Source organism: Lepidothrix coronata, unplaced genomic scaffold (assembly GCF_001604755.1).
Source record: "Lepidothrix coronata isolate B3197 unplaced genomic scaffold, Lepidothrix_coronata-1.0 Scaffold191, whole genome shotgun sequence".
NCBI lineage: Eukaryota > Metazoa > Chordata > Aves > Passeriformes > Pipridae > Lepidothrix > Lepidothrix coronata.
Window position 1 is genome coordinate 288175 of NW_016690371.1, and position 18674 is coordinate 306848.

At 38.3% G+C, this 18674-nt stretch overlaps 1 protein-coding gene across 8 annotated transcripts in view; it reads right to left on the reverse strand.

Moving 5' to 3' along the window:
- The window catches only part of SH3KBP1 (SH3 domain containing kinase binding protein 1), a 215106-nt gene that overhangs the window by 16266 nt on the left and 180166 nt on the right, over positions 1–18674 (reverse strand). For all 8 annotated transcript variants that reach the window (XR_001877520.1, XM_017831489.1, XM_017831488.1 and 5 more), the window contains 4 exons: positions 15194–15245; positions 11331–11411; positions 8743–8899; positions 3652–3737 (listed from right to left, as the gene is read on the reverse strand). Coding sequence is in view for 7 of the 8 variants with exons in the window: in XM_017831489.1 (XP_017686978.1) it covers positions 3652–3737; positions 8743–8899; positions 11331–11411; positions 15194–15245 (376 nt within the window). In the remaining variant the exon portion in view is untranslated. The remainder of the gene's footprint in view (positions 1–3651; positions 3738–8742; positions 8900–11330; positions 11412–15193; positions 15246–18674) is intronic.

The window sequence follows — 18674 nt, forward strand, 5'->3', positions numbered from 1 at the left end:
AAAGGCATCACTGAAAACAGGGAAAAAGAAAACAAAAGAAGCAGTGAGGAGGAATGGGGGATGCTTCCTCTTAAATAATATACTCTGAAAGCTAGTTTTCCAATGGTTTTTGAAAGGATTGTGGAAAGAAGCAAAGGCATGAACAACAGTAGTAACAGCTGCCATTATATCTACAATGAGCAGTGATGTTGCTGAACAGAACTTGCTCATAGGTAGAGACTGCAAAATTGTAATCAGTACTGTATTATCATGAAGAAATTTACATGTGAAGTCAGAACTCTGCAGAACATATCAGGGAAACCAAGTCGTGTGCTAATATCTACATAGAAATAACTTTCTATATATGCAACTCACAGAACATTATGCACAGTATTACACATCACCTCAGCCTTGCTCAAGCACTTGTGATTTGTCTGATTGGTAAAGTTGGGTAAGAATGTTTTTAAATGTGTTTTTAAAGGTGCGGGGTTTCTGGTTAGACAACACTGATCCACAGGTGGAATATTACTCAGAATATAAGTAGAAAAATGATGTTTCTGAAACATGCAATTGTTTAACACACTGATCTAGAACAGGGGACCTAGATAACATGCAAGTTTTGAACCTCGATTCTGCAGTTCATCTCTGCATATTGCTTCTCAACTGTTGATGGCATTACTGATTTTTTTGGTGCTGTTCATTTGTTTGCTTTTTGAGAGATGTTATATGGAAGGACCCCAGATCTCCTCCTCCCTTGTCATAGAGGTTTTGGTCTCATCATGGTAAAGAAAAGGAACCAACTTAGAAATTCTTAAAAAGGTTTCACACACACAAAAAATGCTCTCCATCCAGCATTAGTACGGTTTTCTTTAATAACCAAAATTGTTTCTCCAATGCTTTTGTCCAGCTCTCTGTTCTGACTGAATCAAGAGCTTTAGACTGCCTATAGGACTGAGAAAGTGACAGCCACCATCCAGCTTCACATCTCTAGTGCAAAAAATCCAGAAGATGCTGTGGTATTTATTTTCAATCCACAATTCACCATCAGTACTTGGCATAAGCATGAAAGAGGGTGAGGCAACTTGCAAGTAATTTTTGCTTTTTCCTCTCTTCTCCTCGAGAGCTCTAAGTGCCCAGGAATGGTGTGGAGATAATGGAAGAATAAAGAGGAGCCCAGTAACCAGAATGGTCACATACCCAAGCTGCTACAAAGGCCATTTAACTTGCCTTTGCTTCAAAGGCTACTGCTAAGTCCCACCATGTCTGTCACATAGGTCCACTCCAATTTGCTGTGTAAATCTGGATTACTAAAAAGACATCAAATGGTAGATTTAATCAAATCCATTTTGACTGGAAGGATGGGCCTCAGAGAAGCTCAGGCTGTCCTTCCCACAGAGCACATGACATGGGGGCAACACCAGTAGCACATATCCCAGTCAAATACTATCTGGACTCACACAGCCTGACCCACCTTTGTTTTGGAATACACTGGACAATTCCACTCACACATCCATCAGTTTTTCTAATAACTCATTTAGCCACAACATTTCTCCAAACAATTGTTCTCTTTGTAAATAATAATAAAAAAAACCTAACACACTTATCATAAATTTCTACATTACACTGCCCCATAAACTGTCCTGTACTCCAAACCTCTCCTCACAGTAAAAGACATTAATCTACTGTGAATTGTTTTTGCTTATTAAGTTTTAATTTATTGCTCTGCCCTCTCTTAAAAAGGCTGTTTATTTCTTTAATAATATTTTAGATGAGCTGTCAAAAGCCCCCTGAAAATTTATAACAGTTATGATCTCTGGATCACCTTTCAATCCAAAATCGTAATTTATTCTTTTTCTTCTTTTAACAAGTCTAACAGGCTAGAATGACATGATTTGCCCTTGTAAATGCCATTCTGGTTTGACCCTATCCAGTTATACATATCTAAGTATTCACACTATTTTATCCTTGGTCTTAATAGGTTCTCCTTGTAAGTGGTAACAGGAGGTCATCAGCTAAACTCTTTGCAACATGTGTGTGTGGTTTGGTTTATGGACTCTTCTTGGCTCCTGTTCCGCATCAAAAACCCACAAAAAACAACAACTTCAATTCCTCCCTCCACCTCCTCCCCACAAATTCTGGAAATGAACAAAAATTATTATAAATCAAATTTCCTACCTAACCTTTATGGGATGTTAAGAACAAAACCAAACCAAACCCACCCCAACAAAACTGAAAAAAAAATACAAAACACTCTGTGCTTTTATCCTTATAGTGATTCCAAGGAAATTAGAGCAAGGCCTAAAAAAGTTTAATCCCATCATGCCACTATATGCTATTTGCAGTCATAACTTTCAAGTAAGCAGAGGCTTACATGCTTTGAAGCAAATTTGTAAACATGGGTATGAAACACTACATGGCAGAATTTGTCTGCATTTCCATACCATTCTTTATAGTAATCTCTACAATAAAAACATTCCTGCAATTTATCACAAGCTTCTAGCTTTCTATGTTTATGCCAAATGAAAACCTGGGTAAACATACTACCTGCTTCTCCAGAAGAAGGTTACTATAGTAAATGATAGCAACAGCAGAAGGTTTAAAAAAAGGCAAACATACGTATGCTGGAAAGCTCATAGACCTATGTGAAATTAATTTAGCATTTTATTGTTACATTACAATTAAAATTCCTCTATAACTTAAAGCTCTGCTTTCAAATCAGAAGGAAAGGCAGGTTTGGCTGTTGAAGATATACCATTTCACAGAAATGTTTTACTAATAAAGCAGTCTGGGTAGAAACCACCATGCCAAGATAACACTCAATGCCACCAGTGAAAGGTAGTAGCACTTACACATGGAGGGTTCCCTGGTTGTGCCTTTTACAGAAAAGGTCTCTGGGGGCACAGCTGCGGCTGCAGAGCAGAGCGACGGCAGCAGCTGTCCCGGCGGATTTCTAAGGAGAGGTGGAAGATGGCTGTCACAGCTTTAGCCTGCAGCCCTGGGACAGGACTCAGAGCACCTTCCTTTCCAAGGGCCGCTTACTGCAGCACCCACCCCAGCAAACATCACTCCTGCACTGCCAAATGGAGAAGGAAGGAGGGTGAGAGAAGACAGAGAAATAACTTGTTGTTACTCCTCTCCAGGTGACTTCCTAATTAAACGGTTTGTGTGTCAGGAACACAAATTGTTGTTTTCAAGGCAAATTTAGACTGCTTTTCATCAGTGTATGCAGTAAAATGTAGTCCAGTTGACCTGAATTGGGTTTCTATTCCTCTGTATTGGAAAGTTTAAAGATTACTAACTCACCAAACCCATAATCTTTTGCAGCATTAAAGATACGGCAGCACTAATATTACATCAGTTAAACAACTATGCCTTATGACTGTTGGCCTTCTCACTTGTTTCAGACTTCAAAAAAAATAACGAGCCTTCCTATTCAAAGTAGCTCACTATTCTATATTTGCTTTAATTTATTTTTTAACAGAAAACCCCAACAAAACTATTTTGAGTAAAGCACAAATGATCCTTTAATCCTGCAGTTAAAATTTGATCTAAATGCACTCACATTCATTGCCAAATCCTCAATCTGCCTTTTGGATCATAACAAAGCCATTAAAAAGCAGAAACTTACATCATAAATTTCTTAGGCAAAGTGTAAAAAGCACTATAACTTACCGATGTCATTGCTTCTTTCAGAGGAGTCTTTCTCTAGAGTCCCGGATACTGTACTGCCCACTAATTCCACTTTTGGACTATCACTCCTGCATTTGGATCAAGAAGAGGAGATGTTTTATTGGGAGTTTTTGTGTGGGTTACAGTAAATTGGTAGCTAACTTGCAATTAATAATGGGAGAGCAAAATATTCTTCCTTTGTAGCACCAGAGTAATAGCAATATGTCAGAGAGAGCAATCTCTAGTAAGTAGACATGCTGTGTGGATTAACCTTATCTCATTTCTCCTTAACACCTGTCAAAAAAGCCTATTTTAGACACCGTAATGTCCCGAATAATTCTTCAGATGTTCACAGCATCTCAACATGAAGGAAACCTAGGGGCAAGGGGACATTCTTCAACATCTTATTTGTAATTTTTTCTAATTAATTGGCTTGCATAAACTACAGCAATGGACTATCTGGAATGCTGCAGAAAGGGAGGGAACCTCAAGCTAGCACTGTACGTTTTAGCAGTTCCCAGTATTTACTCATAAATGCAGCTCCTCCACCATGTTTTTGCACATTTCTTAGGAGATTGGACTATGAATATTGTTTCCACAGGTCCAAAGAACCAAGATCAGCTTATTTGTCTGAAATGGCTTTGGAATAGGCAAGTGACAGGAGTTGTGATACTTTATACAGAGGAACTATTTTAAAATCAAACAGGAGATCAAACGTAAGCAACATAATTTTTCTTTCCTCGCAGAACTTTCAATCCTACAGCTACTTATGTTTACTACAATAATCTACCTATTGAAACAGTTAATTAAAAAAAGGCCAGTGGTATGTGAGTAACTCAGCATTTCACAGGTCACATTGTACTTGCCATCATTATCAGATCACCTAGTAAATATAATAGTTTTTCCACAATGACTGTTCCCAGTATAAAAGTGATGATGTACATAAGGTACTCGGTTTTGGGATAAAAATATAGATCTGTCCCTGAAACAACCCAAGCAGATATGCACAGCAATAATTAGCCACTGAAAGTAAAATACACTGTGAGCTCCCAAATCTTGTTGATTTTTTTCATTGGTCTGTACCTTTGATGCCATAAGCTGATGACAGATGGCCTGAACCTCAATTCATGGCAGCAGCTTATGAGCAAAACATAAAGTGGCTGGAAACCGTATTTCAGACTTCAGGAAGGCTGCAATAAAGAGCCTCAAAATTTTTATTAAAACCCAGAGGAAGTCACAGATTAAGTGAATATATATATCCCATTAAACACTGTGATAGGGTGACAGGTATTCTATGAACAAAAATCCAGACAACCAGATTACGACCTGAAAAGCAAACTAACAATATGGCAGGCAGTCTGCACCAGGAAGGAAACAGAAGACATTTAACACACACATAGAAAAATGTATTAATTGGCAATAAATAAGAGTATTCTCCAAGTTGTCTACCTAAACAATTAGGTTTTTTATCTTTTAGTCTTTAACTTTTTTTTAAAAAAATTCCTTACATATTTGTAAACCTATAAGAGGCAACAGAGTTTCTTGGCTAATGGGGCAATGAGCATCTGTCTGCATACTATGTTTTGCACACATATATTTCCCAGCAATCTGAGAGCACCATGTGAGTTGGAAGCAGCATAGGAAATGTGTAAGTATGGTTTTGGAGGAGATTCTTAGAATGGTGTGATTTAGGGCTGAAAGTCACAACATTTATCATTTGACTACAAAAGATACCAAGAGATATGACAACAGCCCCACAACAAAACCCCAACCCTTGTCAGAAGAATCAACAGTCTTATTATGCCAATCTACATTCATAATGTTGTGAGAAGAATGGAGGAGCCCTTCTTGGTCACAGTATATCCTTCTCACTGCTCGTGCCCATGCAGATAGGCTGTCAGCTTGATCAGACAGATGATCACCTCACACTAATAGAAATCCCACTGCAAACTGATTAATTGCCATCTGGAGCAACTCCCTGACCCATATGTCTGAACGGCTGCACAAATGCTGGTGCTAACATAAGGGAGGCTGTGGGAATGGAGTGCCAGGAGAAGGAACCTGCCCCTGTTAGCAGCAGCATGGACAAAGATTGGTTTAAACTGTTTGTAAAGATGCACTTTGTGTAGGTGTTTATGGCTTGCCTACTCCAGAGAACTGACTTATCTGTAAATTGTATAATCACGGTATGTCCAAGCTGTGAAGCCTTTGGAGCAAATTGACAGCTATTCACTGTCCCATGTGGTTTTTATATCTCCTATTGCCCTGGAAGCCCTACTCTGCCTCCAGTGAAGGAGGATTGTATTTAAATGGAAAACTAATCATCACTACAAAAAGTCAGTGAGATGCATAAGATGCAAGCCACTTACTCAGAACAGAAGAAAACCCTCTTTGGCTCGGCAGCTGCCATGGAAGTCGCACACAACTCACTTTATAACTACATCCATTTTTCTCCTAAGGATCATGTATGTTTTTGTCTGGGATAATTTTCTTTATAGCAGCTCACATGGTGCTATATTTTGGATTTGTGCTGAAAATAGCATAGATAACACAGGGGTGTTCTCATTATTACTGAGTTGTGCTTTCACAGAGACAAGGCCTTTTCTGCTTCTCATATGGCTCCACCAGTGAGGAGGGTGGGGTGGACAAGGAGTTGGGAGGGGAAACAGCTGGGACAGCTGACCCCAGCTGACCCAAGGGATGTCCCACACCATATGGCATCATGCTCAGCATATAGAGCTGGAGGAAGAAGAAGGAAGGTGGGGATGTCTGGAGTTACAGCATTTGTCTTCTCAAGCCACCACTGCACATGATCAAGCCTGGCTTTCTTGGGGATGGCAGAATACCTGCCTGCCCATGGGAAGCAGAAAACAAATTCCCTACTATGCTTTGCTTGCACATGCATCATTTACTTTACCTGTTGACCTTTATCTCAATCCACAAGTTTTCTTACTTTTGCCCTTCTGATTCTCACCCTCATCCCACTGTGGGGGAGTGAGCTGCATGGGGCTGAGCTGCCCATCAGGGTTAAACCACAACCAGCAAAAATTCTGCTGGTTCAGTTTTTATTCTAATTGCTTTAAGTTTTTCAGATTTCGGGAATGGATACCAGTAGGTCTTAAAATAATTACTATCTTATTAAACTGAACCGATTTAAAAACAAAACACCTTTCTTGTAAAGTGACTGCTTCCATTTGAAGTTTCCCGTTTCTTAATTATCCAAGCAATTCAAAGTCTATTCAATGGACTATTTAATTATGTGAACTTTCTGCCCTCTTCCTATAATACACATCTAGAAGTTAGAGCTCACCAGGCAAAACAGTTATATGAGATACATCCATTAATTTGAATTAGCTGATAAAGAAATTAATAGGGAAACTGCTAGCACTGTGATCAACATGCATCATCATCATCACCTTAAAAATCACCTTTCCTTGTAAGTTTTAATCTGACTACTGTTACAAGTAAAATTCTTTCATATATAATGGTATTAGATAAAATAATGAACCATTTTTTTCTGTGCTAGACACAGCAGAGTTTGGACAATTAAGAGCATAACAGGGTTACTGTTTAGGTCTGCCTTTTCCCTTTGATAACATGAAAATATCTTGAAATAAAGATATTTCAATTTTTAAATTGAAATATCTTTAAAAAACATGGTTTCTTTATACAATTTTGTACTTAGGAAAAAAAAGGAAAACATAAGCAACAAAACACCCCTCCAAAACTCTAAATGCTAAAAATTTATAATATGTTAAAAATATTTCAGGCAAAGGATAGAACAAAAGAACAGCTACCCCACTGCATGACTCGCCAGTGAATTGAACACTAGGGCATGTATTGGTCTTGCCAAGATCACTTAGCTAAAGATCATAGCAAATACTTGCATTTCCAGGCATGCCCAAGTGACCAGCAGGTATGGACTGTGTTTTGGAACAACTGGGCAAGCATGTTCAAAGCCAAGTCCAAAAGAAGCCATGGCAGTAGCACTTGGATAGAAGGGTGAGTTCTCAGAGATGTACAGCCAAAGGACTTCAGTAAGATGAAACTGGGTGCACAAGGCAGGTGCCTTTTTCTCTTTTCATGTGCCTCAGATTTCACACTGAGAGCGTTTGTTTAATGAACCATATGTGGAGGAATGAAGGGAATCTATGTCTAGCATTTAATTTTACTCTAACCTATACTTGATTCTGGTATTTAATTCACCATTACTATACGTGAACTCCAGTAGTTCAATGGCAGCTCATTTTCCTAACAATGCAATAGTAAAATGATTTCTATCCCTATATTGTAGTATTTTTGCAACATGTACAGCTTGCCCATTTTATGCAACTGCTTTTATTGTGGTTTTCACCTAACTCTATTCACTATGCATAAAAGAAGTCTACAGTGCACAACCCAGGTACTGATGACTAAAATGTAGTCACCTAGACTTGATTAGGACTATGGGTGAGGCCTTTAATTTCTGCAGCCTCTGCTCTAGCAGGCAATAAATGGAGTTGTGTTGGCAAGTCCTATTTCTCAGTGCTCCTCAAAGGCTGTAACCTTGTATCATGTAACTGTAGAGGAACAACCATTGTTAGAGCATAAATATTTGACAGCACTATTCTGCAGTGGCACCAGCTAAAAGAGCATTCTATGAAGACACATGTATTTTGCTGAAAATTGATATCAAATGATCAAAGAAATAGACTGAAACCAAGCTGGCAGTATTTGAAATGTGCATTGTCTAACACTCTTCCTCAGAACAATACAAGCTTTTGCCCTGACTTAGTGCCCAGACTAAGCTGCAATAATTTGAGGAAAACCAAGAAAGTCAGACACATCAGTGCAGATGCAGATCTGCATCTACTGATGAAGATATTTCCCATGTTATTCTGCAGTGTCTTGTAACAGTGTGTTCATCAGTAGAAAGAACAGTCTAATACTGCTATTCTTGATTCAGCCAGGTGACTATAAGGATTTTCTTTTTTCTTGTTCTTTAAATACAGTTTACTGTGAAATAAAGTGTGACATAAACTGTAAAACCTAAATTCTTTAAATAAGTGTTTTTTCCACTAAACCCAAAAGCATTGGACAGAGGAAAAGCAATACCTTGTGTGAGTCACAGGCACAACTGGTCTTTCTGGTCGTCTCGGGGGCAAGGTACCCGGTCTGTTCACAGAGTTGGCTTTGGGTGGCCGAGGTTTCTTCGGAGGTATAGCAGGAACTGAAGGCTTCTGCAAGTCTAACTGTTTTTGCTCTGATCTTTCTTTAAATCAATCATTTCCAGAAAAAAGAACACGGATATTATTAAGTGGAATTCATTTGCACTCACAAGCCTACAATTAAACAAGAAATCTTCCACTGTAGATACACTGTATACAAAGAAAAAACTCATTTCCTTTCCACTCCTGTTCTAAATCATTCTTTATTTGAAATAACCTGTTTACCACAAATCACTTGTTTGCCCTGCCTGACTGTTCTGCCTGTAACTCCTCATGGCCAAAATGTGTGTGTGCAGTGTCTGAATGGGAATAATTTTTTTTTATTTTAGCAACTTACTGGTTTCTGACTGTAAAATATCAGAATGGCAAGAACTTATGCACCACATGGAACAATTTCCCATGAACACAACTTATATTAAATTCTAATATGATACAATATTAAGTTAGAAGGTCACAGAAATAATTATGCTGGATATTCTTAACATAACTTGGAGAAACAGAGAAATATAATTTCTGGGGGAAAATAAAAAGTGTGTTTCAAGTGGACTACAGTTAAAATATGAAAATAAAATACAAGCATAAAAATTTAGCAATGCTTAGCAGGATGTAAACCCCTTGGAAAAATCAGATCTTTTATTTAGGTTTTTAAGCACAGACTTATATGCTGAATTTTTCAGCTTGCCAATGGAAAACTAGATCAATTGCAGAACTGATTACACATTTTTAGGGAGTGCCACGATACCAATATCCAATGCCAAACACACAGTGCCTGTGAATATGTATAGTACAATACACATGAATAACTCTTGTAAATAATATGCTCTAAATTTCTAATACAAACCAAACATACGAACACATATGCCACACCAGAGGAAACCTGATTTTTCTCAAAGAAAGGACAAAACTCTCAAAGGGACCAAAGTTCTGCTCTCTGTATCCTGCTATGCCAACACCCCACTTCCCTGACAATACTGTCTGTAATATACCATGAATATTACACTTCTGTATACACAGAAGAGGTACCGGGAATGTTACAGGGCTTTGCTTAATGGTTTCTAGGTTTCATTCAGTATGAGAGGATCTTGGAATAAATCACCAGAAACACAATCCACATTAGATTTGGAATAGTCCAGTTAGCAACTATTGTTCACAGGCATAAACCCTTTTCCGGTGCACTTTCAGCAGAGGCAGTCATTGGGTCCTCAGTAATATTGAAGCTTTACTAGCATACTGTGACATTTTTACACACTTAATCCTATGACAATTTATTCTGTGTCAGTGTCCAAGAATCTAAACTATGCATGAGGGACAGGCTAGGCAGTGTGCCAACACAAAGAACTTTCATGTGCCACCCCTGCTGCCACACCACACTGAGCAATTCCTGCCATTCCCCGGTACTCCTGAAATGTAGGCACAACTCCTACAGCCTCTTTTCAATGCTTAGAGGAGTTACAGATATTTATAGCCTGGGACAGTAACATATTTAAACTTCCTGTGCTGTTTTGGCAGTTGGCTTTGTAAATCCAAAAATGGAAAGCAAAGATAACCATGAGAAGCAGCACACATAGCCAAAAGTAAGCATACGCAGAATAAACTGCTAAAACACCTGTCAGATCACTAAGACATTTATCCAGAAACAGACCTTGGTGCAAAGTCTGAAGGTTCTGTCACTAAATTATAACTGCCTATTATACATTTAGTTGTGTGCCTTTTAAAAGGCTGCAAGACCGAATACTTAGAAATAAAGAAATCCCACAAACAAACTTGTCCGTACAATCCAATAGTCCACTTAAACGTATGAAACTTGACACCATCCTCAATTAGAGAACTGATGTAACTATTTTCCTGAAACTATTAGGAATGCACAAGGAACACAATGAAACCATTAAAGGTTTAATTTGCTTGTCCCTGCTCTGTGTGGTACCGTGTCCCATTTCTCGCAATGTTCAAACACGACTTTGAAGACAGAACTTTTTCATTTCTTCAGAGCCTTGCCTATGACTTTTGTGACTCTGATAATGGGGTGACTCATAATCACTAATGACTATATCTTCACAAAACCCCTCTGTGATGCAGGAAAACCACCAATCCTGCTTTCAACTAGAGAACCAAGGGAAACAGATGTTAAGGAAAAAGTACATGCTAATATGGGGTATCTTACTCGATCAAGGTGGGTTTTACAGAGCACTGAGCTTTATACAGCATTTCATGTATTGAGAGCAAATCTCCCCCTGACTTCAGTTGTGGCTGCATGTACTTAGCAGCTCTGGACTGGTACAACTGAAAACCCTAAATTTAGTCCATAAGCTACAATGAGATCCTTTCCAAAATGCCTACCATCACAATCTATCAGAGTGGGAAACAAACACTCAAACAATACACTTAATGAAAACAGAGACTGTGAAATGAGAATGTGCACTGGTTCCATTTCCTTCGTGTCTCTGCAGAGAGCAGGCAGGAAAGCACATTTCATACCTTTTTCTTCTGTTCTATTAGGAAGACATTCTGGCCTTTCAGGTGGTATCTTTTTGATTTCATGCTTTCGATCTGTGGTCCCTACCAAAGAAAGAAAAAATTTTGAATTCCGAACAAGCCAACAAACCAGCATATACAGCCACATAAGATTTAATTCTGCAATTTCCTAGGCTTCCTATATTCTCCAATTTGAAAATGTCTTGCTAAAACTGAACATAAATTTATTTCAATTATTTGCTTGCACCATAATGACAAAATCAATTGGATGTTTATGTCTTTATAATCAAGTTCACGGTTTCCAAACTGTGCACCCTCAAAAAATAGACACTTTCAGACCATTCTGTGGGAAAAAAACCCCAATAACTACAGATTTTAAAATATGGACAGATGCTTTACCGTTACAGATGTACGTAAACGAAGAGCAACTCAATAATGTGCAGAATTATTAGGAATAAATCAATTAATTGCATAATGCCAAGAGAATACTTGATAGAGCAACATATACAGAGTTTATTTTACATAAGTTAATCCATTTCCTCCTCTTTTTCACCACTAGTACTAGCTGTTCACTTCCACATATTAGAAGGATGAGAAGAGCAGTGCTGGCAGTATTCTGCATGACTATTTTAATTGACAGCTTTTGGCCTGGAGTTGAAGGCTCCTGCTACCTTCTGCCTCTGTACTAGTGGCCCTGCCATACCAACTTCTGTTGCTCCAGGGAATATGGAAACTTGTGGCATCAGCAATGGGAATACTTTGCAAAAATTTCCTGGCACATGCAAGATATAATATAATCCTCATATTATAAGAAATACTTGACTGGATATTGGCTTTGCTGCATTGGCTCACCACTAGGTGCTAATGCCACTTCAACTTTGTAGTGTTGAAAACCCCTTTAGGTAATGCTATTAGTATCTCAATAAAAATTACAGTAGATGAAATCCAAGAAAAGCAGAGGAGGCAGGGCAGGGAACACAGGGCAATTTTTTGCTTCAGTCTATTCTGTTATATGCAGTTCTCAAGTACATTTACATTTTCTAAATGTGTTGTTGCAACTCCCTTCTGCAGCTGGTTCCTAGAAACCAGTGCTCAGCAGTGATCAGCAGCCATTGTTGCTTTACCTAAATGTGCTGTTGGACAGCAGTTGTACCACTTATCTTGTCAATAAATAATACTAAATTCAAATTTTATGGTTGGATTTGATGATCTTAAGGCTCTTTTCCAACCTAAATGATTCTATGAACAATACTTAACTCCTGAGAGGCAAAGCTGTTGCTGCAAACCAGTTAAAACCTTTCTACACACAAGATACGCAAAACACAAGTCAACATACTGGTAATCGTGCACACAGTAGTGTGATCAAGAAAAAAAGACATACAGGTGTCTAAGTACAGTAAGATTAACAGTCATCATTAACACACAGAAGGACATTCTTAGGCCAAGTCTAAAACAATGAGCCCACAAACACTGAGGAGCTCCCAGGCTCAGCTGTACTTGGGTTGTGCCCCCCAAATTAATCAGTACCCAGGCAGGCATTGTGATCCTGCCTTTACTTCCAGGTGAAGGTCACTTGCAAGTGACCAGAGGAATTCAAGAGTATTCCACCCTTTGGTCCAGATGCAGTTGTGTTGCTTATCCCAGCTACCCCGTGAAATGCTCACTGCTTTTCAATGATTATGTATAAGGGACTTGTGCTCCTAAATTTGTCTCTCCAGTTTTTGCCTTGCTTTGTAAACTAGTGCAGCAGAGAAGGCCCTGGCAGCCTACTGCTGTAGAGAATTTGGAAATACAGCCAAACTGTTATCTCTACTATAATACAAACTAGACACCTCTTTCACACATATGCCACTTGTACTACAAAGACCAATTCTAATTCTCTGCTCTGATTTTATGCTCTGCATCAAGATACTGATATTTAATTGCTTAGGCTGCAACTCACAGTTTTCAATTTATTCATCGCACTGTGACTAGTTAAATATGAAGAAACATTACTGCAAGCTGTTACCTACTATCAGCACTAAGGTCCAACATGGAGATGTGGTAAAACACAGTATAACCTCAGTGAAGTGATAATTTGATGAATATAGGATGTCTGATTGGTAATAAACATAGGACAATTTTCAGCTCTCAATACCTATCAGAAGAAACTTTGGTGCCTGATCAGCCAAGACTTGTCAAAGACTGGAAAGAAAGAACTGCAATAGTCTTGGCTCTGACTTAGACTTAGATGGCCTTAATCAAATTGTCTGCATCCTTTATGCACCCATTTTTCCTTCTGAAAATGGCCACATTATCCTGCTTTGGTGACACGGCTAATGCACTGCATGCAAACAGGTACATATTAAAAGTGTTATTCTCTAATTATAGGAGTATAAATTGAAAGAAATATAATGTTTTATAGAGCTTTTCCAAAGCATGTCAGGCTATAACATCAGTTGTCACTAAGACATCGTTAATACACAACCACCACTAGATGGCAAAGTCATACTGCTCTCTCTGGATACTGTTACTGATCTTAAAATCAAATTTATGTTTTCGTGAGTCTCAAGACAGAGTAAAGAACAAACCATGGATGTCAATAAGCAACCCAAATATTTATAGTCATGATTCTATAGTCAAAGAACTGCATGAAAAATTCAAACTAGTTAGATTATAGCATATTGATTCATGGTAAATTGTACACTGGTGTAACTTCTTCTATTAACAGCTCAAGACTATGGGAGAGGGAAATTTACTTTTTAAAGCACCAAAAGCTGAAACAGACCACAGTAACAGGAAAACTATCTGGCTAGATTGGATGAATTTGGTTTGTTTTTAATGTGTGCCAGCAGCAGGGGAAGCACTAGTGCTGCTGCAGAATTTTTACAGACTCATCTGACTTAAAGGATTAAAGAATTCCAGCCATAGTTATGTTTCCACCACCACCACTGCAATACAAATGAAAACTCCGAGAGCATCCCTTGCCTTGTGTTTTTTAATTTTACATGAATGGAACTGGAATTTGGTTTCCAAGGTCAGAACTGTCAAGTGCATAGATACTTTTAGTGTTTCTAAGTTTTATGATAAAAATAAATCATGCAGGAACTTTTGGAAATTAGTATTGAGGGGTTGTTTTAAAATTACAAATCAAAGTGAGTTCAGCTCTTAGTATGTACCCACAATTCAGTCTAACACACCACAAAACCAGTTCTGCTAGCACTCATCTGTTTGCAAAACAGAATCAGCCCCTTAATACATTTGCAACACCATTATCTACATGACCAAACTCAGGGTAACTCCTTTTAGTATTATACTTCGGGCTATAAAGTATTGAAACCCAAGAATCTAACTATGGCATAGACTCCGGAGCAGTCAGCCAGCTCCAGCATTCAGGCAGACCCATAAGACTTCAACTGCAACTCAGATGAGATCGCTGTATGAGAGTATTTTATAGATATTCAAAAAAGCTCTTTGTCTCCAGAATAAATCAGATCTGTAGTGAATGCAGTTTCCTCCTGCAGGTATTATCAGACTCCAACATACAGGGTCTATAGTGCGAAGACATGCACACAATCAACTTCAGTCAAGGAACAGAACCATAAAACTTCTAAAAACTGAAGTGTCACACTTGCTCTGACTTAACATGTTTAAAGGGAGATACAGGATATTTTAAAATAGTGCAGATGATTGCCTGAAATGCATTTAAAAAACACACATTACAGTTTTTCACTTATCAACCCTGAAAGATTCTGATTTATTAGTTGTTGTCTAGACACCTGCTTATCAATTTTGATACAGATGAATTGTATATAAATTTGAATACACTTAATTTAGATTGAGATGTGCTCACTGACATATGCTGTACATAATCAGCTACATCTTACCTGATCCTTGTTTGATGACAGGAGCTGATGGAGGTGGTGGTTTCTTCGGTCTCTAAAATTTAATAACAGAAGAAAACAGATTGCTTCAAAATGTTTGTAAATCTCATTCATACAAAAGTTGGAGTTAATCATAAAATGCTTAACATTAATAATTACAAGTTATGAGAGTGTCACATATTTCTTCTGAAATAACTTCATTAAAATGAATCTGAAGAGAGAAAATAGCATTGACAAATGTCATTTTTATGCTTTTGCGATTGAAATATCCTATTGAGGGGTAAAAAAAGGTTCATTTTACATACCTCTTAAGATTAGAGGAATACATGACCTTTGGTCTACTGAAGAAATCTCTTTGAAATTTAATCTTGTAAATATTCCTATCCATTTTGGAAAAAACAAACACAAAGAAACCCCTAGATACTTGTGCCAAAACCTGACGTGTGTTTTTTCAGACTCAGAGATGATGCAAAAATGCAGAACATAGGAAATACTGCAGCATACTGCAGAAGTTACATTTTATTCACTCACCATGATTGCAAAAGACAGTTATCAGGATTTTAGATGTTTGGTGAAATGAAACAAATTATTCCAATCAATCCATAGTTTTTACTTTTACCTTCTCTGTTATGACCATTTCCCTAATAGATCTGTAATGGCATGAACACAAAAGCAGTGCCAGAACCATTTCTCTTCACCTGCAGGTTAGGGGAGGGATGGCTTTTCTTCTGTGCCAATGTGTGTGTATGCACACACACCATACTGGTATTTACCATATGCTGGGATGAGTATAAAACCAAATGGAGGGACCCTTATTGATCCCTGCCCTCCTGCCCATTACTTTCTATGTATCTGCCAAATCTTTTGAGAAAGATCAATTGTTTTGTTCACTTGCAGTAATTAGTTCAGCCTCTGCTCTACAACTCTCAGATCTTGGTCTGACTGCTGACAGGGAGCAGGTTTGCTGTGAAGGCTGAGCCCTTGCCACACACCCTTCCAAGGGACCTCTTTCAAGTCTAGCAAACCTATTGATCTCTGGAGGAAAAAACCACCAGTTTTTGCACAGACTGGATAAGCCTAACAGCTTGAATCTCAGAAACTGTCATCCAGTAACCCTCATGTTTCTCCTATCATCTTATCCTGACCAGATCACCTCCTGTCATCAACCTGAACAAGGTGTGGCCAAGAAGTCAGGAGGTCAGAATGATCTTCTCTAGCCTGCCTGCTGAGGATCATTGTCCAGGAACACTGAGTCCCTTATACTCTCAGAGATACTTTTGCAAGAATCTGGACAACAAGTTTAAAGGTTTAAATGCAGAAAAGCAAAAAAAAAATGGAAAGGAAACATGACAGGAACAATGAATGTCTTGTGATAGCAACTGGGAGTTTTGTTGATAATGGCTGCAGGGTGAAATAGTTGATGCCAAGGTCCAACAGTACAATATACACATTTGGGGTTTTATTCTGGAGTGGTGTGAGACTGATCCCATTGACTGTCCATACATCAGCAGTTGGATATAAGATATGCACTCCTTAAGCAGATCTCTTGGCTTAGTTCTCATCTGTAAGGAGTCTAGGTCATGTCCCCTGAGATGTGTCTTCGAAAGCACAGCAAGTGCAGATGGACAAGTGACAGATTCACTACAAATCCCACTCCTCATTAAAATTAAAGCCCTTATGTAGATAAACACAAATATGAAAGGGTCCTATGGTTCACTAGACAAAGTGACTTTACCTGAAAGCTGAAGAGAGAAATACATTGTTTCAATAAGGCAGATCAGAATGGGTGTAGTGTGAAGAAATTTTAAGAGTGCTTAGGGAAACATGGAGAAGCAAGAAGGATTTACAAGGGTCTGTGTTGGGATAAAGGTGGTGAGATAACTCAGAAGGTGATGGAGACAGAATAGAAATTAAGCCAATAGACAGGAAACCAGGACTGGTTGGACAAGAAGAGAACAGAACTACAGAGCAGGGACAAAGAGTACAAGGGGAGAGGAAAAGAAGCTGGATAAAGAAATTTGCTGTAGGAATAGAAAGTAAATCCAGATGGTGATGTAGATTCAGGTAGTGATCTCAGGGGAAAATCCTGTAATGGAGACCACCTGAGAGGTGGAGATGGGGACTAGGCAGTGAATAGAAAAGATCTGGGGCAAATATCCACGTGTGGAAAAGAATCAGGTTTGGAAAACTGGGGAGTGAACAAGGAGATGGGAAAAGATTTCAAGATTTGTTGCAACATATACTTTCAGAGCATAGGATGGAATCCAAGGTTTCTGGATCACATCAGAAAATACCTGACAAAATCACTGGAAAAGTATTTATCTCCNGAATAGAAAAGATCTGGGGCAAATATCCACGTGTGGAAAAGAATCAGGTTTGGAAAACTGGGGAGTGAACAAGGAGATGGGAAAAGATTTCAAGAACTACTGCAACATATACTTTCAGAGCATAGGATGGAATCCAAGGTTTCTGGATCACATCAGAAAATACCTGACAAAATCACTGGAAAAGTATTTATCTCCTTCCCTTTTAGTACTGATTCAAGCAAAGACAGCCGGTCTGTAGTCCTACCAGCTACTTACTCATGTGGCCAGATTTGTGGCATTTTAAAAATTAATAAAATTTTATTCTCCACATTTAGAACAAACCTAGCTGCAATTTCTAAGTGTCTAAATATCTAATTTATTCCACCAGTTATATTCAAGTGTGTTCTAAAAAATACTTTAAAGATATATAATTTATAAGTTCAAAAAGACTGAATAATTTCACCACAAAAAATGGATATGGGTAAAGATTTTTTCTTCTATAACAGGCTCGCCATGTCTTAAGGTTTATGATTCCTGCCTCTTCTGGAAATCACTTTCTTTTATTATTAGGCCTAAAGCCAGGATATCCACTCTGCTATGGAATTGCATTTCCATCTCCCACCGTTTTTGCTGCTCTTCTACCTTCATTTTCTATAATTATCATGTTAACCTCTGTGAATTGTTTAATAGTTGCTTTATTAAGCTTTCCAAGTTATTTAATTTTTGCCTTCGGCATCCAATTTTTATTGCCAAAGACTGAAGCTGAGTGTCAGTGAGTCTTGGTTTTATCACAGAAGGCTGACACTGTCACGCTGAAATACTCATCAAAAGCCTGGTTGCCAGCTTTTAATACCCACTGGTGGCTGAAAAGGTTCCTGAAAATGGAATGGACTTTTGGGGTAAGGAATCCATTACTTTATTCCAGGAAACTGTAAGAATTTCTAAATATTGTCTGGCAAATAACAACGCCATCTTTTTCGAATAAATAGAAGCTGAAAAGCTAATGCATAGATTTTATACTTTCCTTTTTAATAATTCTGAGAGGTCAAGAAACATGCCTCTGAGATACCAAAAGCTCACTGTTTTTCAAATTTCACAGTTAAAATGTCACCCTTTTTCTTTTGGAACAGTGCTTGAACTGCTGTCCATCAGCATGCAGATGGTACACTAACTTTTCT